The 23,834-nt window shown below is 66.0% G+C and overlaps 1 protein-coding gene across 1 annotated transcript in view; it reads left to right on the top strand.

Annotated features, from left to right (window-relative positions):
* Positions 1-790: 790 nt before the first annotated feature.
* KDM6B (lysine demethylase 6B) overlaps positions 791-23,834 on the top strand; it is a 28,836-nt gene continuing 5,792 nt past the window's right edge. The window contains exons 1-12 of the mRNA XM_077789460.1: positions 791-833; positions 1,423-2,587; positions 4,492-4,587; positions 12,118-12,308; positions 12,470-13,319; positions 15,321-15,447; positions 16,437-16,542; positions 17,507-17,712; positions 19,240-19,304; positions 19,844-19,912; positions 21,047-21,195; positions 22,466-22,580. Of these exons, the coding sequence (XP_077645586.1) occupies positions 791-833; positions 1,423-2,587; positions 4,492-4,587; positions 12,118-12,308; positions 12,470-13,319; positions 15,321-15,447; positions 16,437-16,542; positions 17,507-17,712; positions 19,240-19,304; positions 19,844-19,912; positions 21,047-21,195; positions 22,466-22,580 (3,182 nt within the window). The remainder of the gene's footprint in view (positions 834-1,422; positions 2,588-4,491; positions 4,588-12,117; positions 12,309-12,469; positions 13,320-15,320; positions 15,448-16,436; positions 16,543-17,506; positions 17,713-19,239; positions 19,305-19,843; positions 19,913-21,046; positions 21,196-22,465; positions 22,581-23,834) is intronic.

Genomic DNA, 23,834 nt, shown 5'->3' with positions numbered 1-23,834 from the left:
AACTGACCCATAACTGACCCATAACTGACCCATAACTGACCCATAACTGACCCACAGCTGACCCATAACTGACCCATAACTGACCCATAACTGACCCATAACTGACCCACAGCTGACCCATAACTGACCCATAACTGACCCACAGCTGACCCACAACTGACCCATAACTGACCCATAACTGACCCACAACTGACCCCTCTGACCCACAACTGACCCATAACTGACCCATAACTGACACCCCTGACCCACAGCTGACCCATAACTGACCCCTCTGACCCCTAACTGACCCCTCTGACCCACAACTGACCCATAACTGACCCCTCTGATCCATAACTGACCCATAACTGACCCCTCTGACCCACAACTGACCCATAACTGACCCATAACTGACCCCTCTGATCCATAACTGACCCATAACTGACCCCTCTGATCCATAACTGACCCCCCTGACCTATAACTGACCCATAACTGACCCCTCTGACCCACAACTGACCCACAACTGACCCCTAAGTGACCCCTCTGACCCCCAAGTGACCCCTAACTGACCCCAAGGATCCCCATTTTGGGGGTCTCTCCCCAATTTTGGGGGTCTCTCCTCCATTTTGGGGGTCTCTCCCCAATTTTGGGGGTCTCTCCCCAATTTTGGGGGTCTCTCCTCCATTTTGGGGGTCTCCCCCATTTTGGGGGTCTCCCCCATTTTTGGCCCCCCCTCACTGCCCTGCCCCCCAGGTGCTCCCCCAGCCTCGGCCCGGCGCCGCTGCCCCCCACCTGGCGCCCCCCCCCAGCGGAAATGGGGGGCCGCCCCTCCCCCACAAGGCCTTCTACCCCCCGGGGTAAGTGCTGACCCCCCCCAAAATCCGTCACCCCAAAATGTGCCCCCCAAAATGTGTCACCTGTACCCCAAAATGTGTCATTTATACCCCAAAATGTGCCACTTATACCCCAAAATGTGCCACTTATACCCCAAAATATGTCATTTATACCCTAAAATGTGTCTGCCCCATCCGAAAATTGGTCCTGGTGGGGTCCCTATGGGGCTGAGCCCCCCCAGATGTCCCCGTGTCCCCCCCGGGCCCCCCTGGACCCCCTCCAGGGCTGTGTTTGGGGGTCCCTATGGGGCAGAGCCCCTCCAGATCCCCATTTTGGGGGGTCCCTATGGGGCAGAGCGCCCCCAGATCCCCATTTTGGGGGGTCCCTATGGGGCAGAACCCCCCCCGATCCCCATTTTGGGGGGTCCCCGGGGGTCCCTATGGGGCAGAGCCCCCCCAAATCTCCATTCTGGGGGGGTCCCTATGGGGCAGAACCCCCCGATCCCCATTCTGGGGGGTCCCTGTGGGGCTGAGCCCCCCCCGATCCCCATTCTGGGGGTCCCCGGGGGTCCCGGTGGCCCCCACCCCACAGATGTCCCCCCTGTCCCCCCAGAGCCCCCCGGGCCCCCCTGGAGCCCCTCCCGGGCTGCGTCCGGGCGCTGCAGCCCTGGGACCCCCCCGGCCCCGAGGCCACCCCCGAGCTGGAGGAGCCCCCGAGCTGCCACCACGGGCGGCACCGGGGCCACCGGCCCGGGGACATCGGCCACCGGCCTGGGGACATTGGCCACCGGCCCGGGGACAGCGGTCATCGCCCTGGGGACATCGGCCACCGGCCCGGGGACGTCGGCCACCGGCCCGGGGACATCGGCCACCGGCCCGGGGACAGCGGTCATCGCCCCGGGGACATCGGCCACCGGCCTGGGGACATCGGCCACCGGCCCGGGGACATCGGCCACCGGCCTGGGGACATCGGTCATCGCCCTGGGGACATCGGCCACCGGCCCGGGGACGTCGGCCACCGGCCCGGGGACAGCGGTCATCGCCTTGGGGACATCGGTCATCGCCCCGGGGACATCGGTCATCGCCCTGGGGACATCGGCCACCGGCCTGGGGACGTTGGCCACCGCCTTGGGGACATCAGCCAACGCCACGGGGACATTGGCCACCGGCCCGGGGACAGCGGTCATCGCCCCGGGGACATCGGTCATCGCCCCGGGGACGTCGGCCACCGGCCTGGGGACATCGGTCATCGCCCTGGGGACATCGGTCATCGCCCTGGGGACGTCGGCCACCGGCCCGGAGACGTCGGCCACCGGCCCGGGGATGTCGGCCACCGGCCTGGGGACATCGGTCATCGCCCCGGGGACATCGGTCATCGCCCTGGGGACATCGGTCATCGCCCTGGGGACGTCGGCCACCGGCCTGGGGACATCGGTCAACGCCATGGGGACATCGGCCAACGCCATGGGGACGTCGGCCACCGCCTTGGGGATGTTGGCCACCGCCACGGGGACGTCGGCCACCGCCTTGGGGACATCGGCCACCGTCTTGGGGACATCGGTCATCGGCCCGGGGACATCGGTCACCGTCTTGGGGACATCGGCCACCGGCCCGGGGACGTCGGCCACCGGCACGGAGATGTTGGCCACCGCCTTGGGGACATCGGCCACCGGCACGGGGACATCGGCCACCGGCACGGCGGGGACGGCGGCCACCGCGGGGACGTCGTCGGTGGCCACCGAGGGGACATCGCCGCCCGCATCGGGCGCCTGCAGCAGGTGGGGACAGCGAGGGGACAGCGGGGGGACAGGGAGGGGACAGGGAGGGGACAGGGAGGGGACAGCGAGGGGACAGGGAGGGGACACGGAGGGGACAGGGAGGGGACAATGAGGGGACAGTGAGGGGACAGGGAGGGGACAGGGAGGGGACAGGGAGGGGACAGGGAGGGGACAGGGAGGGGACAATGAGGGGACAGCGAGGGGACAGGGAGGGGACAGGGAGGGGACAGTGAGGGGACAGGGAGGGGACAGGGAGGGGACAGGGAGGGGACAGGGAGGGGACAATGAGGGGACAGTGAGGGGACAGCGAGGGGACAGGGAGGGGACAGGGAGGGGACAATGAGGGGACAGCGAGGGGACAGCGAGGAGACAGGGAGGGGACAATGAGGGGACAGCGAGGGGACAGGGAGGGGACACGGAGGGGACACTGAGGGGACAGCAAGGGGACAATGGACACTGGGGGAACATTGTGGGGACAGTTGGGAGGACATTGAGGAGACACTGAGGGGACATTGAGGGGACATTTGAGGGGACCTTGTGGGGACATTGAGGAAACATTGAGAGAACTTTGAGGGGACATTGAGGGGACACTGTGGGGACATTGTGGGGACATTGGGGGATATCAAGGGGACATTGAGAGAACTTTGAGGGGACATTGAGGGGACACTGTGGGGACATTGGGGTGATATTGTGGGGACACTGGGGGGACACTGAGGGGACATTGGGGGAAATCAAGGGGACATTGAGAGAACTTTGAGAGGACATTGAGAGGACATTGAGGTGACACTGAGGGGACACTTAGGGGATGTTATGAGGACATTGTGGGGACACTGAGAGAACTTTGAAGGGACACTGAGGGGCCATGGTGGGGACATTGAGGGGACAGTGGCGGGACACTGAGAGGACATTGAGGGGACAGTTGGGAGGACATTGAGGAGACACTGAGGGGACATTGAGGGGACACTGTGGGGACATTGAGGAAACATTGAGAGAACTTTGAGGGGACATTGAGGGACATCCCTGGGGGCTGTCCCCTAGCTCTCCCCATGTCCCTGGGGGTGTCCCCGAGGTGTCCCCCTGTCCCCGAGGTGTCCCCCTGTCCCTGAGGTGTCCCCCTGTCCCTGGGGGTGTCCCCGAGGTGTCCCCCTGTCCCTGAGGTGTCCCCGAGGTGTCCCTGGGGGTGTCCCCGAGGTTTCCCCCTGTCCCTGAGGTGTCCCCGAGGTGTCCCCATGTCCCTGGGGGTGTCCCTGAGGTGTCCCCCTGTCCCCGAGGTGTCCCCGAGGTGTCCCCGAGGTGTCCCCCTGTCCCTGGGCGTGTCCCCAAGGTGTCCCTGAGGTGTCCCCAAGGTGTCCCCCTGTCCCCGAGGTGTCCCTGAGGTGTCCCCAGAGTGTCCCTGAGGTGTCCCCCTGTCCCCGGGGTGTCCCCCTGTCCCCGAGGTGTCCCCATGTCCCTGGGGGTGTCCCTGAGGTGTCCCCAGGGTGTCCCTGAGGTGTCCCCAAGGTGTCCCCATGTCCCTGGGGGTGTCCCTGAGGTGTCCCTGAGGTGTCCCCGAGGTGTCCCCCTGTCCCCGAGGTGTCCCCCTGTCCCTGAGGTGTCCCCGAGGTGTCCCCGAGGTGTCCCTGAGGTGTCCCCCTGTCCCTGAGGTGTCCCCGAGGTGTCCCCGAGGTGTCCCTGAGGTGTCCCCCTGTCCCCGAGGTGTCCCCCTGTCCCTGAGGTGTCCCCCTGTCCCTGAGGTGTCCCCGAGGTGTCCCCGAGGTGTCCCCGAGGTGTCCCCCTGTCCCCGAGGTGTCCCCCTGTCCCCGAGGTGTCCCCGAGGTGTCCCTGAGGTGTCCCCCTGTCCCTGAGGTGTCCCCGAGGTGTCCCCGAGGTGTCCCCCTGTCCCTGAGGTGTCCCCCTGTCCCCAGGCCCAGCTCTGGAGTTTCCCCCCCGGCCCCGTGTCCCCTCCCCGGGCCCGGGCCCTGCCCCCCCTCCAGCAGGTCTGGAGCCTGCTGCACCCCGAGGTGAGGGGGTTTGGGGGGATTTGGGGGGCTGGGGGGGATTTGGGGGGTTAGAGGGGGATTTGGGGGGCTGGGAAGGGGTTTGGGGGGCTGGGAATGGGATTTGGGGGGGTTAGAGGGGGATTGGGGGGTTAGAGGGGATTTGGGGGGCTGGGGAGGGGGTTTGGGGGGCTGAGGAAGGGACTTGGGGGGCTGCGGGTGATTTGGGGGGGGTTAGAGGGGGATTGGGGGGGGTGGGGAGGGGATTTGGAAAGTTCTGGGGGAGATTTGGGGGAGATAAAGGGGCTGGGGAGGGGATTTGGGGGTGTTTGGGGGGTTAGAGGGCAATTGGGGTCTGGGGAGTGATTTTGGGGGTGTTTGGGGGGATTTTGGGGGTGTTTGGGGGGATTTTGGGGGTGTTTGGGAGGATTTTGGGGGTTTTTGGGGGGATTTTGGGGGTGTTTGAGGGGATTTGGGGGTGTTTGAGGGGATTTGGGGGTGTTTGGGAGGATTTTGGGGGTGTTTGGGAGGATTTTGGGGGTTTTTGGGGGGATTTTGGGGGTGTTTGGGGGATTTTGGGGGTGTTTGGGAGGATTTTGGGGGTGTTTGAGGGGATTTGGGGGTGTTTGGGGGGATTTTGGGGGTTAAAGGGTCTGGGGGAGATTTTGGGGGATTTTGGGGAGAACTGGGGGAGGGGCTCAGAGGATCGCGGGGGGGGTATTTTGGGGGGGGGGGGGGCACTGGGAATGGGACCAGGCCTTACTGGGAGCACTGGGAATGGGGGAGGGGGGGGTGGGGGTGACGCCGCCCCTCCCCCCCCACCCCCCAACCCCCCCCTTACCCCAGCTCCCCTCCCCCCCCCCAGAAAAGAACCTTCCCGGCCAAAAGGGGGGGGGCGCAGCTGAAGAGGGGGGCGGCCCCCCCCGACCCCCCCCCCGCGGGGCAGCCCCTCCCCCCCGCCCCGCCCCCCCCGCCCCCCCCGAGGAGCCGCCCACCCCCCTCAAACGGCGCCGCAGCGGCAGCCCCCAGGTGGGGGAGGGGCCGGAATTTGGGGGGGGGGAGGAGGGGCTGGGGGGGGGCACCGAGGGGTTCGGGGGGGTTAAAGATTGGGGGAAAGGGGGTAAAATGAGGGGGGGGGTTTGGGGGCTGAAATGGGTCTGGGGGGTTTAAAGGGGTCTGGGGGTGCTTTAAAGGGGTTTGGGGGGCTGAAATGGGTCTGGGGGGTTTTAAAAGGGATTTGGGGGGGCACTGAGGGGTCTGGGGGGGTGAAATGGGTCTGGGGGCTGAAATGGGTCTGGGGGGTTTAAAGGAATCTGGGGGGATGAAATGGGTCTGGGGGTGCTTTAAAGGGGTCTGAGGGGGCCCTGAGGGGTCTGGGGGGCTTAAATGGGTCTGGGGGTGTTTTAAAGGGGATTTAGGTGGGCAAAATGGGTCTGGGGGGGACAGTAAAGGTGTCTTGGGGAGGTGAAATGGGTCTGGGGGGTTTAAAGGGATTTGGGGGGGCACTGAGGGGTCTGGGGGGCTGAAATGGGTCTGGGGGGGCATTGAAGGGGTGTTGGGGGTGTAAAATGGGTCTGGGGGCAGTGAAGGGGGTGTTTGTGGGGGAGTTGGGGGGGCTAAAATGGATCTGGGGGGGCACTGGGGGGGCACTGGGGGGTCCGGGGGGGCACAGGGGGGTTTGGGGGGGCACTGGGGGGTTTGGGGGGGCACTGGGAGGGCACTGGGGGGTCCGGGGGTCACAGGGGGGTTTGGGGGGGCACTAAGGGGGGCACTGGGGGGGCATTGAAGGGTCTGGGGGAGCACAGGGGGGTTTGGGGGGCACTGGGGGGCCCGGGGAGCACAGGGGGGTTTGGGGGGCACTAAGGGGGGCACTGGGGGGGCACTGGGGGGGAACTAAGGGGTCCTGGGGGGCACAGGGGGGTTTGGGGGGGCACTGGGGGGTCCGGGGGGGCACTGGTGGGTCCGGGGGTCACAGGGGGGTTTGGGGGGCACTAAGGGGGGCACTGGGGGGGCATTGAAGGGTCTGGGGGGTCACAGGGGGGTCTGGGGGAGCACAGGGGGGTTTGGGGGGCACTAAGGGGGGCACTGGGGGGCACTGGTGGGTCCGGGGGTCACAGGGGGGTTTGGGGGGCACTAAGGGGGGCACTGGGGGGGTTTGGGGGGCACTGGGGGGCACTGGTGGGTCCGGGGGTCACAGGGGGGTTTGGGGGGCACTAAGGGGGGCACTGGGGGGGCATTGAAGGGTCTGGGGGGTCACAGGGGGGTTTGGGGGGCACTAAGGGGGGCACTGGGGGGGCACTGGTGGGTCCAGGGGTCACAGGGGGGTTTGGGGGGCACTAAGGGGGGCACTGGGGTCCCCCCGTGCCCGCCCTGACCCCGCTGTCCCCAGGGGGGCTGTGGGGCGCTGCCCCCCCCCGGGCCCCCCCCTCCGTTCCCGCTGCCCCCGGGGCTGTGGAGCCCCCTGCCCCCCGCCGAGGCCTGGGCCCTCCCCCGGCGCCACCCGGACAGACAGGTGGGGACCCCCCGGTGTCACCCACCCGTGTCACCCACCCCGTGTCACCCCCGTGTCACCAACACCGTGTCACCCCCCCCGTGTCACCCCCCTGTGTCACCCCCCTGTCTCACCAACACCGTGTCACCCCCCCGTGTCACCCCCCTGTGTCACCCCCGTGTCACCCCCCTATGTCACCGAGCGCGTGTCACCCCCCCATGTCCCCCCATGTCCCCATGTCCCCCCATGTCCTCCATTTCCCCCCCTGTCCCCCCCATGTCCCCATCCCCCCATGCCCCCCATGCCCCCCCTGTCCCCCTGTCCCCCCGTCCCCCTGTCCCCCGTCCCCCTGATCCCGCTGTGCCCCCCATGTCCCCCCCATGTCCCCCTGTCCCCAATGTCCCCCATGACCCCATGTCCCCCTGTCCCCCCGTCCCCGTGTCCCCCGTCCCCATGTCCCCATGCCCCCCCTGTCCCCATGTCCCCCTGTCCCCATGTCCCCCTGTCCCCGTGTCCCCCTGTCCCCCTGTCCCCGTCCCCAATGTCCCCCATCCCCCCCATGCCCCCCATGCCCCCCATGTCCCCCATGTCCCCCTGTCCCCCCGTCCCCCCGTCCCCCGTCCCCCTGACCCCGCTGTGCCCCCCATGTCCCCCTGTCCCCGTGTCCCCCGTCCCCCTGACCCCATGTCCCCATGCCCCCCATGCCCCCCATGCCCCCCATGCCCCCCATGTCCCCCATGTCCCCCTGTCCCCCCGTCCCCGTGTCCCCTGTCCCCCTGATCCCGCTGTGCCCCCCATGTCCCCCCCATGCCCCCCCTGTCCCCCTGTCCCCGTGTCCCCCGTCCCCCTGACCCCATGTCCCCATGCCCCCCATGCCCCCCATGTCCCCCATGTCCCCCTGTCCCCCTGTCCCCGTGTCCCCCGTCCCCCTGACCCCGCTGTGCCCCCCATGTCCCCCTGTCCCCAATGTCCCCCATGACCCCATGCCCCCCATGTCCCCCCCTGTCCCCATCCCCCCCATCCCCCCATGCCCCCCATGTCCCCATGTCCCCCTGTCCCCCCGTCCCCCCGTCCCCCCGTCCCCGTGTCCCCCGTCCCCCTGCCCCCCTGTCCCCCTGCCCCCCTGTCCCCATGTCCCCCTGTCCCCATGTCCCCCTGTCCCCAATGTCCCCCATGACCCCATGCCCCCCATGTCCCCCCCTGTCCCCATCCCCCCCATCCCCCCCATGTCCCCATGTCCCCCCGTCCCCCTGCCCCCCTGTCCCCCCGTCCCCCCGTCCCCCTGTCCCCTGTCCCCATGTCCCCCTGTCCCCCTGTCCCCCTGCCCCCCTGTCCCCCCGTCCCCCCGTCCCCCTGTCCCCTGTCCCCATGTCCCCCTGTCCCCCTGTCCCCCTGTCCCCTGTCCCCCGTCCCCCTGACCCCGCTGTGCCCCCCCTGTCCCCGTGTCCCCCTGTCCCCCCGTCCCCCTGTCCCCCCGTCCCCCCGTCCCCCTGTCCCCAATGTCCCCCATGACCCCATGCCCCCCATGTTCCCCCCTGTCCCCATCCCCCCCATCCCCCCCATGTCACCCCTGTCCCCGTCCCCCCCATCCCCCCCATGTCCCCATGTCCCCCTGCCCCCCTGTCCCCCTGTCCCCCTGCCCCCCTGTCCCCCATGTCCCCCATGTCCCCCTGTCCCCCCGTCCCTGTGTCCCCCGTCCCCCTGACCCCGCTGTGCCCGCAGGAGCCGCGGCTGGTGCCCGCCCCGCCGGCGCCGCCCCCCCGGCCGTGCCCGAGCGCCCCCCCGGGGCCCCTCCCAAGTGACCTTAGGGCCGGCGGGGCCGGGGGGGCGCCGCCCGCCGCCCCCAGCCGCCCACCAGCAGCACCCACCGCCTGCGTGCCTTGTGCCCCCCCACGGGCACCCCCCCGCCAGCCCGCCACCAGCACCCCCCGCCCCGTGAGTCACCGGCCACGGGACACCGGGACACGGGGGGACACGGGACACGGGGGGACACGGGGACATGGGGGTACATGGGGACATCATGGGGACAGGGGACACGGGGACATGGGGGTACATGGGGACACGGGGGGACACGGGGGGACATGGGGTACATGGGGACATGGGGAAACACGGGGACACGGGGGGACACGGGGGTACATGGGGACACGGGGGGACACGGGGACTTGGGGGTCACGGGGACACGGGACACCGGGACACGGGGGGACACGGGACACGGGACACCGGGACACGGGGGGACACGGGACACGGGGACACCGGGACACGGGACACCGGGACACCGGGACACGGGGGGACACGGGACACGGGGACACCGGGACACGGGGACACCGGGACACGGGACACCGGGACACGGGGGGACACGGGGGGACATGGGGACATCATGGGGACAGGGGACACGGGGACATCGGGGTACATGGGGACACGGGGGGACACGGGGGGACACGGGGACATGGGGGTACACGGGGACATGGGGGGACACGGGGACATCGGGGTACATGGGGACACGGGGGGACACAGGGGGACACGGGGACATGGGGGTACACGGGGACATGGGGGGACACGGGGACATGGGGGTACATGGGGACACGGGGGGACACGGGGGGACGCGGGGACATGGGGGGACACGGGGGGACACGGGGACACTGGGACACGGGGGGACATCGTGGAGACATGGGACACGGGGACACAGGGGGACACGGGGGGACACGGGCACATGGGGGTACATGGGGACATGGGGGGACATGGGGACACGGGGGGATACAGGGACACCGGGACACGGGGACACGGGGATATGGGGACACGGGGGGACATGGGGAGACACGGGGACACCGGGATATGGGGACACGGGGGGACACCGGGACACGGGGGGACACAGGGGGACACAGGGACACTGGGACATCATGGGGACATGGGGACATGGGGGAGACACAGGGACACGGGGACATCATGGGGACACCAGGACACGAGGGGACACGGGGACATTGTGGGGACACGGGGACATCATGGGGACACGGGGGACATGGGGACACGGGGACATCATGGGGACACGGGCGTGGGGACATCATGGAGGGGATATGGGGACACTGGGGGGACACAGGGATGTTATGGAGGGACAGGGGGACATGGGGGGGACACGGGGGGACACAGGGACACCAGGACACGGGGACACGGGGATATGGGGACACGGGGGGACACGGGGATATGGGGACACGGGGGGACACGGGGGGACACGGGGGTGGGGACACGGATTGGATGGATGGGGGACACGGGGACAGCAGGGATGGGGACAGGGGGTCACGGGGATGGGGGGACAGAGGGGAGGAAAGGGGGGCACAGGGATATGGGGCACAGGGATATGGGGGGCACAGGGATATGGGGCACAGGGATATGGGGCACAGGGATATGGGGGGCACAGGGATATGGGGCATAGGGATATGGGGGGCACAGGGATATGGGGGCACAGGGATATGGGGGGGGCACAGGGATATGGGGGGCACAGGGATATGGGGGCACAGGGATATGGGGCACAGGGATATGGGGCACAGGGATATGGGGGGCACAGGGATATGGGGCACAGGGATATGGGGGGCACAGGGATATGGGGCACAGGGATATGGGGCACAGGGATATGGGGGGCACAGGGATATGGGGCACAGGGATATGGGGGGGCACAGGGATATGGGGCACAGGGATATGGGGGGCACAGGGATATGGGGCACAGGGATATGGGGCACAGGGATATGGGGGTACAGGGATATGGGGTACAGGGATATGGGGGGGTACGGGGATATGGGGCACAGGGATATGGGGGGCACAGGGATATGGGGTACAGGGATATGGGGGGCACAGGGATATGGGGCACAGGGATATGGGGCACAGGGATATGGGGGGCACAGGGATATGGGGCACAGGGATATGGGGGGCACAGGGATATGGGGCACAGGGATATGGGGGGGCACAGGGATATGGGGCACAGGGATATGGGGGGCACAGGGATATGGGGCACAGGGATATGGGGCACAGGGATATGGGGGGGCACAGGGATATGGGGCACAGGGATATGGGGGGCACAGGGATATGGGGTACAGGGATATGGGGGGCACAGGGATATGGGGCACAGGGATATGGGGCACAGGGATATGGGGCACAGGGATATGGGGGGCACAGGGATATGGGGCACAGGGATATGGGGCACAGGGATATGGGGGGGCACAGGGATATGGGGCACAGGGATATGGGGGGCACAGGGATATGGGGGGCACAGGGATATGGGGGGCACAGGGATATGGGGGGGCACAGGGATATGGGGGGCACAGGGATATGGGGCACAGGGATATGGGGCACAGGGATATGGGGGGCACAGGGATATGGGGGGCACAGGGATATGGGGGGGCACAGGGATATGGGGCACAGGGATATGGGGCACAGGGATATGGGGCACAGGGATATGGGGGGCACAGGGATATGGGGCACAGGGATATGGGGCACAGGGATATGGGGGGCACATGAGGGTCCCCCCCCCGTTCCGGGTCTCACTCAGGGTTCCCCCCGTCCCCCCCTTGTCCCCAAATGTCCCCCCAGGCTCCCGAGCACCGCTACCAACCTCCGGAGCCGCCGGGGCCGGGGGGGGCCGGCGGGGGGGTCCCCGCCCCCCACCTGCCCCCCGCCCCTCCCCCCTGCTGCGCCCCCCCCGAGCCGCTCCCCGCCCCCCCCCTGCCCTGGCTGAAGGACCCGGGCGGGGGCGACCCCCTGGACGAGATCCTTTTCGGGGGACCCCCGCCCCAGGGGGGCGCGGGGGGGGCCGATCCCCCTTTGGGGGGGTCCCCGGGATCTTTCCCGGACCCCAGCACCACCAGCACGGGGGGGGGCGGCGCCCCCCGGACCCCCCCTTTCCCTTACCCGGACAAGGAGGAAGAGGAGGAGGAGGAGGAGCCCCCCCCCCACCACCACCAACCCCCCCCCGGCGATTTTTGGCTGGGGACCCCCCCCCACGCCCCGCCGCCCCCCCTCTCCGAGGGCCCCCCCGATGCCTCAGGAACCTCCCCCGCGCCCCCCCCCGCCCCCAGCCCCCCCATTTCCTCGGGGGTCCCCTTTCCAAAGAGCACCCCCGCCCCTCCCCCCACCCCCCCGCACCCCGAGCCCCCTCCCCCGCCCTTACCCCCCCCTCCCCCGCCCTCCTCCGACCCCCCCGGGGTCCCCCCCCGCCTCTTCGATTTCGGGGCCCCCCCTTGGACGACCAATTCGAGGAGCCCCCCGAGTTTGCCAAAATCCTGCCCGACGGGCTGGCCAACATCATGAAGATGCTGGACGAGTCCATCCGGCAGGAGGAGGACGAGGGGGGGGTCTCCCCTCCCCCACCGCCCCCCCCGCCCCCCCCGCCCCCCCCGCCCGCCCCCCCCCTCCTGGCCCGCCCCAAAGCCCCTCCTTTCGGAGCCCCCCCGGGCCACGGCGACCCCCCGGACCCTCCCCGCCTTTACCCCTTCGGCAAACGGGACGACCACCCCAAAACCTCCCCGTTTTACCCCAAACCTCCTCCTGCCGCCCCCGCTGAGAAACCCTCGGCGGGGGCGGGCGGCGGCAGCCCCCCCAAACCCAGCCCCGCTTCCCCGCGGCCCCCCACGCCCCCCCAAGTCGCTACCTCACCGCCGGGCTGGGGTCCCCCCGCGGGCCGCAGCGAGTCCGAGGCGCTGGAGGAGATCAGCCGCGCCTGCGAGACCCTGGCCGAGCAGGCCGGCCGGCCCGGCCCCCCCTCCCCGGACACCCCCCCAAAAACCGGCCCGGGGGGCGGCCGCCGCCACCGCCGCCCCTCCTCGCGCCACCGGGACCCCCGGCGGGGACCCCCGGCCCGGCGCCGGCACCCCCGGAAAGAGCGGCGGGAGCAGCGGGAGCGCCCGGTGCTGGCCACGCTGGACCTGCAGAGCCCCGGCGTGCAGGAGAAAGGGGGACCCCCCCCCAGGCTGGAGACGAAAGGCGGGGGTCCCCCCAACGGCCCCCCGGCCCCGGCCGCCCCCGCGGGACCCCCGGCCGCCCTGGTCAGCTCGGCCGACCTGCTGAAGCTGCGCTCGCTGGGCGAGGGGCCGCCCAAGGAGCTCAAGATCCGCCTGATCAAGGTGGAGAGCGGCGCCGGGGGGCCCGGGGGCATCGCCGGGCTCGGGGGGGGCCCCGGCGGCGACGCCCTGGGGGGCTCGGAGCCGGCCGAGCCCCGGGGGCCGCCCCTGGCCCAGCTGACCATCCGGCACAGCGCCGCCGAGGTGGTGCGCGCCAGCAAGTGAGTCTGGGGGGGGGGCTGGGGGTCCCGCTGAGGTTTGGGGGTCTTTGGGGGGTTCCATTGAGGTTTGGGGGGTCTTTGGGGGGGTCCCGCTGAGGTTGTGGGGGTCTTTGGGGGGTTCCCACTGAGGTTTGGGGGTGTTTTTTAGGGGTCCCGCTGAGGTTTGGGGGTGTTTTCTGGGGGTCCCGCTGAGGTTTGGGGCGTCTTTGGGGGGTCCCATTGAGGTTTGGGGGTCTTTGGGGGGTTCCCACTGAGGTTTGGGGGTGTTTTCTGGGGGTCCCGCTGAGGTTTGGGGGTTCCCACTGAGGTTTGGGGGTGTTTTCTGGGGGTCCCGCTGAGGTTTGGGGGGTCTTTGGGGGGGTCCCACTGAGGTTTGGGGGGTCTTTGGGGGGGTCCCACTGAGGTTTGGGGGTCTTTGGGGGTCCCAATGAGGTTTGGGGGGTCTTTGGGGGGTCCCATTGAGGTTTGGGGGTGTTTTCTGGGGGTCCCGTTGAGGTTTGGGGGTCTTTGGGGGTCCCACTGAGGTTTGGGGGTCTTTGGGGGTCCCATTGAGGTTTGGGGGGTCTTTGGGGGGGTCCCACTGAGGTTTGGGGGGTCCCACTGAGGTTTGGGGGTGATTTTTGGGGGTCCCACTGAGGTTTGGGGGTGTTTTCTGGGGGTCCCGCTGAGGTTTGGGGGGTCTTTAGGTGGGTTTTGGGGGTGTTTTTTGGGGGTCCCGCTGAGGTTTGGGGGTCTTTGGGTGGGTTTTGGGGATCCCACTGAGGTTTTGGGGTGATTTTTGGGGGTCCCACTGAGGTTTGGGGGTCTTTGGGGGGTCCCATTGAGGTTTGAGTGGTCTTTGGGGGGGTTTTGGGGGTGATTTTTGGGGGTCCCACTGAGGTTTGGGGGTGTTTTCTGGGGGTCCCACTGAGGTTTGGGGGGGATCTTTGGGGAGGTTTGGGGGGTCCCACTGAGGTTTGGGGGTCTTTGGGGGGTCCCATTGAGGTTTGGGGGTCTTTGGGGGGTCCCACTGAGGTTTGGGGGTCTTTGGGGGGGTTCCACTGAGGTTTGGGGGGTCCCACTGAGGTTTGGGGGTGATTTTTGGGGGTCCCACTGATGTTTGGGGGGTCTTTGGGGGGTCCCATTGAGGTTTGGGGGTGATTTTTGGGGGTCCCACTGAGCTTTGGGGGGGATCTTTGGGGAGGTTTGGGGGGTCCCACTGAGGTTTGGGGGGGTCTTTGGGGGCCCACTGAGGTTTGGGGGATTTTGAGGTGAATTTTGGAGTGATTCTGGAATGAATTTTGGGGCAATTTTGGGGTGATTTTGGGGGGATTTTGAGGTGAATTTTGGAGTGATTCTGGGAAGAATTTTGGGAAATTCTGAAGGGATTTTGGGGTGAATTTTGGGGCGGTTCTGGGGGAATTTTGGGCGGGATTTTAGGGTGATTCTGGGTGTATTTTAAGGTGATTTTGGGGGGATTCTGGGATGAATTTTGGGGTGAATTTTGGGGCGTCTCTGGCTGAATTCTGGGGCGGCTCTGGGTGAATCCTGGGGCAGTTCTGGGATGAATTTTGGGTGAATTCTGGGGGGATTTTGGGTGAATTCTGGGGCAGTTCTGGGATGAATTTTGGGGTGAATCCTGGGGCGGCTCCGGGGGATTTTGGGGCGGTTCTGGGGTGATTCTGAGATGAATTCTGGGGCAGGTCTGGGATGAATTTTGGGGTGAATTTTGGGGCGGCTCTGGGTGAATTTTGGGTGAATTCTGGGGGGATTTTGGGTGAATTCTGGGGCAGGTCTGGGATGAATTTTGGGGTGAATTTTGGGGCGGCTCTGGGAGAATTTTGGGTGAATTCTGGGGGGATTTTGGGTGAATTCTGGGGCAGTTCTGGGATGAATTTTGGGGTGAATCCTGGCGCGGCTCCGGGGGATTTTGGGGCGGTTCTGGGGTGATTCTGGGATGAATCCTGGCGCGGCTCCGGGGGCGCCGGGCCGTTCCGGGGTCCCACCGGCGCCGCCCCGCAGGCAGGCGCGGCTGAAGGGGCCGTTCCGCGAGTCCTACCTGTGCCCCGCGCAGTCGGTGAAGCCGCGCATCGACGCGCGGGAGCAGCTCCCGCGGGACAAGCTCAACCCGCCCACGCCCAGCATCTACGTGAGTCCCCATTGGCTGCCGCCGCCGCCCCCGCCCGCTGATTGGCTCCCACAATGGGTCCCCTGGCTGCTGATTGGCTCCCTTAATGGGTCACCTGGCTGCTGATTGGCTCCCCCCATGGGTCCCCTGGCTGCTGATTGGTTCCCACAATGGGTCCCCTGGCTGCTAATTGGCTCCCTGGCTGTGTTCCTTGGTTGCTGATTGGCTCCCTGTGGAAGGTCCCAGGGTGTCCTCTCTGCTCATTGGCTGGTGGGAAGGGTCCTCCTTCCTGGTTGGCTCTTTGGCAGGGTGCCCTGACTGCTGATTGGCTCCCTGCCGGGGATCCCAGGGTGTCCCCTCTCCTGATTGGCTGGTGGGCATCCTTGCTGCTGATTGGCTTCCTGGCAGATTCCCTCTTTCTGCCGATTGGCCCCTGGCTGGATCCCTCCCATCCTGATTGGCCCATCATGGGCAGCTCTTTGTTGATTGGCTGTCATGAGGGGATGGATCTGCCAGAGCATCCTTGATTGGCCAACGGGAGTGGAGCCTCTCCTGATTGGCTGCTGGGTGGGGCCTCCCTCCTGCGGATTGGCCAGTGGGTGGGGGCAGAGTTTCCCAGCGAATCTTGCTGCTGATTGGCCGTCAGCTCATAGCCTTTCAATCCTGATTGGCTGGTGATGAGCCAAACAAGCAAAGTCCTGATTGGTTGGTTGGGCTACCTGAATCCTTATTGGCTGGTGAATGGTGAACCAGGCCATCTCCATTCTGATTGGCTGATGCCTTAAACCATCTCCATTCTGATTGGCTGATGCCTTAAACCATCTCCATCCTGATTGGCCGCTGACCTGGTCGTTGGGTGGGTCATGGCATGCTGTGATTGGGCCCTGCGCTGTGATTGGTCCTTGCTTTGGGTGCGGGGTGCTGATTGGTCCGTGCCCGAGGGTGGCGGGCTGTGATTGGTCCGTGTGTCGGATGCCGGTCTCTGATTGGCCGCCGCTCTTCCCGCCCAGCTGGAGAGCAAACGCGACGCCTTCTCGCCGGTGCTGCTGCAGTTCTGCACCGACCCCAAGAACCCCATCACCGTCATCCGGGGGCTGGCGGGGTCCCTGCGCCTCAGTGAGCCAAAAACCCCCAAAACCGCCCCAAAAATCACCCCAAAAATCCCCAAAAACCCCAAAATCACCAAAACACACTCCAAAACCACCCCAAAAATCACCCCAATCCCCCCATCACCGTCATCCGGGGGCTGGCGGGGTCCCTGCGCCTCAGTGAGCCAAAAACCCCCAAAACCACCCCAAAAATCACCCCAAAAATCCCGCAAAACCCCCAAAATCACCAAAACCCCAAAAATCACCCCAAAAATCCCCAAAACCCCCCAAAACCCCAAAAACCACCCCAAAACCACCCCAAAAATCACCCCAATCCCCCCATCACGGTCATCCGGGGGCTGGCGGGGTCCCTGCGCCTCAGTGAGCCCCAAAAATAACCCAAATCACCCCAAAACCCCCAAAATTAACCAAAGCCCCCCTAAAATAACCCAAAAATAACCCAAACCCCAGAATGATCCAAACCCTGAAATGCCCCAAACCCCCCAAAACACCCCAAATCCCCCAAAACGCCCCAAACCTCAAAACACCCCAAACCCCCCAAAACACCCCAAACCCCCCAAAACACCCCAAACCCCCCGAAATGCCCCAAACCCCCCAAAACGCCCCAAACCCCCCGAAATGCCCCAAACCCCCCAAAACGCCCCAAACCCCCCGAAACGCCCCAAACCCCCCAAAACACCCCAAACCCCCCAAAACGCCCCAAACCCCCCAAAACACCCCAAACCCCCAAAACGCCCCAAACCCCCCAAAACGCCCCAAACCCCGCCGTTTCTGCAGACCTGGGGCTGTTCAGCACCAAGACCCTGGTGGAGATTCCCTGTCCCTGTCCCTGTTCCCCTGCTGACCCCAAAACACCCCAAACCCCCCAAAACGCTCCAAACCCCCCAAAACGCCCCAAACCCCCCAAAACGCCCCAAACCCCAAAACACCCCAAACCCCCCAAAACGCCCCAAACCCCGCCGTTTCTGCAGACCTGGGGCTGTTCAGCACCAAGACCCTGGTGGAGGCCAGCGGCGAGCACGCGGTCGAGGTGCGCACGCAGGTGCAGCAGCCCTCGGACCAGAACTGGGACCTGTCGGGCACGCGGCAGGTGTGGCCCTGCGAGAGCAGCCGCTCGCACACCACCATCGCCAAGTACGCCCAGTACCAGGCCAGCTCCTTCCAGGAGTCCCTGCAGGTGAGGGACGGGGTCAGGGGACACCTGGGGACACCTGGGGACACCTGGGGACACTGACAGGACATGGGGACACACCTTGGGGCCAGGGGACACTCCAGGTGTGGCCCTGCGAGAGCAGCCGCTCGCACACCACCATCGCCAAGTACGCCCAGTACCAGGCCAGCTCCTTCCAGGAGTCCCTGCAGGTGAGGGATGGGGTCAGGGACACCTGGGGACACCTGGGGACACACCTTGGGGACAAGGGACACACCCCAGGACATGGGGACACACCCTGGGGACACAGCAGGACCCCACACCACCATCGCCAAGTACGCCCAGTACCAGGCCAGCTCCTTCCAGGAGTCCCTGCAGGTGAGGGATGGGGACAGGGACACCTGGGGACACCTGGGGACACACCTTGGGGACAAGGGACACACCCCAGGACATGGGGACACACCCTGGGGACACAGCAGGAACCCCACACCAGCATCTCCCAGTACACCCAGTACAGGTGAGCTCCTGCCAGGAGTCCCTGCAGGTGACAGGGGAGGGGACACCTGGGGACACGTGGGGGACACGTGGGGACAGCACGGGGGACAGTGGGCTCAGGGGGACATGGGGGATGCAGGGGACTCGTGTCCCCAGGTGTCCCCTGGTGTCCCCAAGTGTCCCCAGGAGTCCTCAGGGTGTCCCCAAGTGTCCCACGGTGTCCCCAAGGAGCCCCAAGTGTCCCCTGGTGGCTCTGAGGTGTCCCCAGGATGTCCCCAAGTGTCCCCTGGTGTCGCCAAGGAGCCCCAAGAGTCCCCAGGTGTCCCCTGGTGTCCCTGAGGTGTTCCCAGGTGTCCCACAGTGTCCCCAAGTGTCCCCAGGAGTCCTCAGGGTGTCTCCAAGTGTCCCAAGGTGTCCCACGGTGTCCCCAAGTGTCCCCAGGAGTCCTCAGGGTGTCTCCAAGTGTCCCAAGGTGTCCCACGGTGTCCCCAAGTGTCCCCAGGAGTCCTCAGGGTGTCTCCAAGTGTCCCAAGGTGTCCTCTGGTGTCCCTGAGGTGTCCCCAGGAGTCCTCAGGGTGTCTCCAAGTGTCCCCTGGTGTCCCTGAGGTGTCCCCAAGTGTCCCCAGGAGTCCTCAGGGTGTCCCCAGGTGTCCCCTGGTGTCCCTGGGTGTCCCTTGCTGGGCTGGGGGTGTGTCCTGGAGCCCCCTGGATGTCCCCAAGTGTCCCCTGGAATGCCTGGAGTGTCCCCAAGTGTCCCCCAGTGTCCTGAGCTGGCACCTGGGGGCTGAGGTGGCACTGGGTTGACACTGAGGCGGCACTGGGTGGCACAGGGTGGCACGGGTGGCACTGAGGTGACACTGGGGTGGCACAGGTGGCACTGGGTGACACTGAGGTGACACTGAGGTAGCACTGGGTGGCACTGGGTGGCACGGGGTGGCACGGGTGGCACTGAGGTGACTGAGGTGGCACTGGGTGGCACTGGGTGGCACGGGTGGCATGGGTGGCACTGAGGTGACAGTGAGGTGGCACTGGGTGGCACGGGTGGCACTGTCCCCGCAGGAGGACAAGGACAGCGAGGACGAGGAGGCCGAGGAGCCCGACAGCACCACCGAGACCCCGCCCAGGTGGGGCCACCCCCTGTCCCCTCCTGGGGACAACGTGTCACCCCTGTCCCCCTGGGGAGGGTCCCGGTGTCCCCAGGGGGACCCCAGGGTGTCACTGGGGGGGGGGGTCCCAATGTCCCCAAGGGGTCTGGGTGTCCTCTGGGGGGGTCCCAATGTCCCCAGGGGGGTCCCAATGTCCCTGAAGGGTCCCCAGGGTGTCCCCGGGGGGTCCCCAGGGTGTCCCCAGGGTGTCCCCAGGGTGTCCCCATGTCCCCAGGGTGTCCCCAGCGTGTCCCCGGGGTGTCCCCGTGTCCCCAGCGTGTCCCCGGGGTGTCCCCGGGGTGTCCCCAGTGTGTCCCTGTGTCCCCAGGTGTCCCCAGGGTGTCCCCATGTCCCCAGGGTGTCCCCAGGGTGTCCCCATGTCCCCAGGTGTCCCCAGGGTGTCCCCGTGTCCCCAGGGTGTCCCCAGGGTGTCCCCAGGGTGTCCCCACGCCCACGGGGGTGGCACGTCCCCCTCGGGGGCCCCGTCCCCGCCCCCCGTGACCCCGTGTCCCCCCCAGCCCCCCCGACCAGAAATCCCACCAGATCATCAAGTTCGGGACCAACATCGACCTCTCGGACGCCAAGAGGTGACACCGGGGACAGGGGGGTGGCACTGGGGACAGGAGGGGACAGGGGGGACAGGAGGGGACAGGAGGGGACAGCGGGGTGGCACTGGGGACAGCGGGGACAGAGGGGACAGCGGGATGGCACTGGGGTGGCACTGGGGACAGCGGGGACAGAGGGGACAGCGGGGTGGCACTGGGGTGGCACTGGGGACAGCGGGGACAGAGGGGACAGCGGGGTGGCACTGGGGATAGAGGGGACAGCGGGGACAGGAGGGGACAGTGGGGACACTGGGGACAGCGGGGTGGCACTGGGGACAGGAGGGGACAGCGGGGTGACAGCAGGGACACGGGGGTGACACTGGGGTGGCACTGGGGACACTGGGGTGGGGGGGGACAGCTGGGGGACAGAGGGTGGGGGTGGGGGACAGTGGGGACACTTGGGTGAGAATGTGGGGGTGGGGACACTTGGGTGACGATGGGGGGGGGGTCAGGGTTACCCGTGGGTGCTGCAGGGACACCTGTGGGTGAATTTGGGGGCTCAGTGGGTGACAGTGCTGTCCCCTGTCTCTGTCCTGTCCCTGTCCCTGTCCCCATCCCTGTCTCTGTCCCCTCCCCGTCCCTGTCCCCTCCGTCCCTGTCGCCATCCCTGTCCCTGTCCCTGTTCCTCTGTCCCATTCCTGTCCCCTCCCTGTCCCCCGTCCCTGTCCCTGTCCCCATCCCTGTCCCCTCCCTGTGTCCCTGTCCCCTCCCTGTCCCCATCCCTGTCCCTGTCCCCATCCCTGTCCTCTCCCTGTCCCCTCCGTGTCCCCATCCCTGTCCCGGTCCCTGTCCCCTGTCCCCTGTCCCTGTCCCTGTCCCCTCCGTCCCTGTCCCTGTCCCTGTCCCCATCCCTGTCCCTGTTCCTCTGTCCCATTCCTGTCCCTGTCCCCTCCCTGTCCCCTCCCTGTCCCCATCCCCGTCCCCTCCCCGTCCCCTTCCTGTCCCTGTCCCCATCCCTGTCCCTGTCCCTGTCCCTGTCCCTGTCCCCTCCCTGTCCCTGTCCCCTCCCTGTCCCCTCCCTGTCCCCATCCCCGTCCCCGTCCCCATCCCTGTCCCCTCCGTGTCCCTGTCCCCTCCCCGTCCCCTCTGTGTCCCGTCCCCGTCCCCGTTGCGCAGGTGGAAGCCGCAGCTGCAGGAGCTGCTGAAGCTGCCGGCCTTCATGCGTGTCTCCTCCACGGGGAACATGCTGAGCCACGTGGGCCACACCATCCTGGGCATGAACACCGTGCAGCTCTACATGAAAGTGCCCGGCAGCCGCACGCCGGGTCAGCGCCGCGCACCGGGGGCACCTGGGCACACCTGGGGATACACCTGGGGACATGTGGGGACACACCTGGCACACCTGGGGAACACCTGGGCACACCTGGGGACGTGGGGACACACCTGGGGCACCTGGGGAACACCTGGGGACACCTGGGGACAGGTGGGGACACACCTGGGACACCTGGGGAACACCTGGGCACACCTGAGGACATGTGGGGACACACCTGGGGCACCTGGGGACACCTGGGCACAGCTGGGGACACGTGGGGACACACCTGGGGCACCTGGGGAACACCTGGGGACACCTGGGGACAGGTGGGGACACACCTGCGGGCACCAGGGGATACACCTGGGGGCACCTGGGGACACCGGGGATACCTGGGGACACCTGGGGGCACCTGCGGGCACACCTGGGGACACCTGGGGATACCTGGGGACATATGGGGACACACCTGTGGGCACCTAGGGGCATGTGGGGACACCTGGGGACACACCTGGGGGCGCCTGGGATACCTGGGCATACACCTGGGGATACCTGCGGGCACCTGGGGGCATCTGGGCACACACCTGCGAGCACCTGGGGATGCCCAGGGAACACCTGGGGAACCTGGGGACACCTGGGGACACCCGGGATACACCTGGAGACACCTGGGGGCACCCAGGGATACACCTGGGGGCACCTGGGGACATGTGGGGACACACCTGGGCATGCCTGGGCACACCTGGGATACCTGGGGACACACCTGGGCGCACCTGGGGTTACCTGGGGATGCCCAGGGAACACCTGGGGATACCTGGGGACACACCTGGTCACACCTGGGGGCACTTGGCACACCTGGGCACAACTGGGGGCACCTGGGCACACCTGGGGATACCTGGGGACACACCTTGACACACCTAGGTACACTTGGGGAACACCTGGACACACCTGGGGGATTTTTTGGCTTTTTTTAGCTTTTTTAGGATTTTTCCTGCCGTTTCTTTTGAGATGTTTTTTGGGGAGGATTTTTCTGAGGAACTTTGCTGGGAATTTTTTTGTTTTGTTTTGGGGGTTTTTTGGAGGGTTTTTTTGGGGTTTTTTTTGGTTTTCTTGGTTTTTTTGGGGTTTTTTGGTTTTTTGTGGGATTCTTTTCTCGTGGGAGGCAACAAAAACCGACAGCGGTGGGGGGACAGCGGGCAGAGCCCCCCAGTCTCGGTGTCCCGGGGGGTGGCACGAGGTGGCGGTGACGGTGGCGGTGACAGTGACGGTGACGGTGACAGCGTCCCCCGCAGGCCACCAGGAGAACAACAACTTCTGCTCGGTGAACATCAACATCGGCCCCGGCGACTGCGAGTGGTTCGCCGTGCACGAGCACTACTGGGAGACCATCTCCGCCTTCTGCGACAGGTGGGCGGGGCCTGCGTAAATTAGGGCGTGGTCTGCATAAATTAGGGTGTGATTTGCATAAATTAGTGTGTGGCCAGTGAAAGGGGCGGGGTTACTTGGGCAGCACTAGTGGGAGACCATGGGTAGGGTCTATGGAAAAGGAGGTGTGGGTTGCATAAATTAGGGTGTGTTTGCCTAAATTAGGGCGTGGTCTGCATAAATTAGGGGGTGATTTGCATAAAACGGGGGTGGTTTGCATAAAGGATGTGGCCAAAGGGGCGGGGTTACTTGGGCAGCACTACTGGGAGACTATGGGTGGGGTGTATTGAAAAGGAGGTGTGGGTTGCATAAATTAGGGCGTGGTCTGCATAAATTATGGTGTATGCATAAATTAGGGGGTGGTCTGCATAAAAGTGGGGTTGGTTTGCATAAAGGGCGTGGCCAGTGAAAGGGGCGGGGTTACCTGGGCAGCACTACTGGGAGACCATGGGTGGGGTCTATGGAAAAGGAGGTGCGGGTTGCATAAATTAGGGTGTGTCTGCATAAATTATGGCGTGGTCTGCATAAATTAGAGGTGATTTGCATAAAACTGGGGTGGTTTGCATAAAGGGCGTGGCCAGTAAAAGGCAGGGTTACCTGGGCAGCACTGCTATCGCCACCTTCTGTGATGGAGGGTGGGGTCTGTAAAAGGTGGTTTGCATGAATTAGTATGGATCTGCATAAATTAGGGTGTGGCATGCATAAATTAAGGCATTGTATGAATAAAAGTGGGGGTGGTCCGTAGAAAGAGGGTGTGGCCAAAGGGGCGGGGCTACTGCGGGCGCATTACCATCAACGCTGTGACGGGTGGGTGGGGTCTGTAAAAGGAGGCGTGGCTTGCATAAATTAGGTTGGGTCTGCATAAATTAGGGTGTGGGCTGCATAAATTAGGGTGTGGTCTGCATAAACGGGGTAGTTTGCTTAAAGGGTGTGGCCAGTGAAAGGGGCGGGGTTACTTGGGCAGCACTAGTGGGAGACCATGGGTGGGGTCTATGGAAAAGGAGGTGCGGGTCGCATAAATTAGGGTGTCATCTGCGTAAATTAGGGTGTGGTCTGCATAAAATAGGGTGTCATCTGCATAAATTAGGGTGTGGTCTGCATAATTATGTTTTACATGAAAGTGGGCGTGGTTTAAAGGGGGTGTGGTTATTGGGGCAGCATTCACACGAGAACATCTGCGGCGGGTGGGCGTGGCCTGGGTGGAGCCAGTGGGTGTGGATCCACGTGGGGCGTGGC

The sequence above is a fragment of the Lonchura striata genome, chromosome 34 (assembly GCF_046129695.1).
Source record: "Lonchura striata isolate bLonStr1 chromosome 34, bLonStr1.mat, whole genome shotgun sequence".
In the NCBI taxonomy this organism is placed as follows: Eukaryota; Metazoa; Chordata; class Aves; order Passeriformes; family Estrildidae; genus Lonchura; species Lonchura striata.
This window is presented reverse-complemented; position numbering and strand designations above follow the sequence as displayed.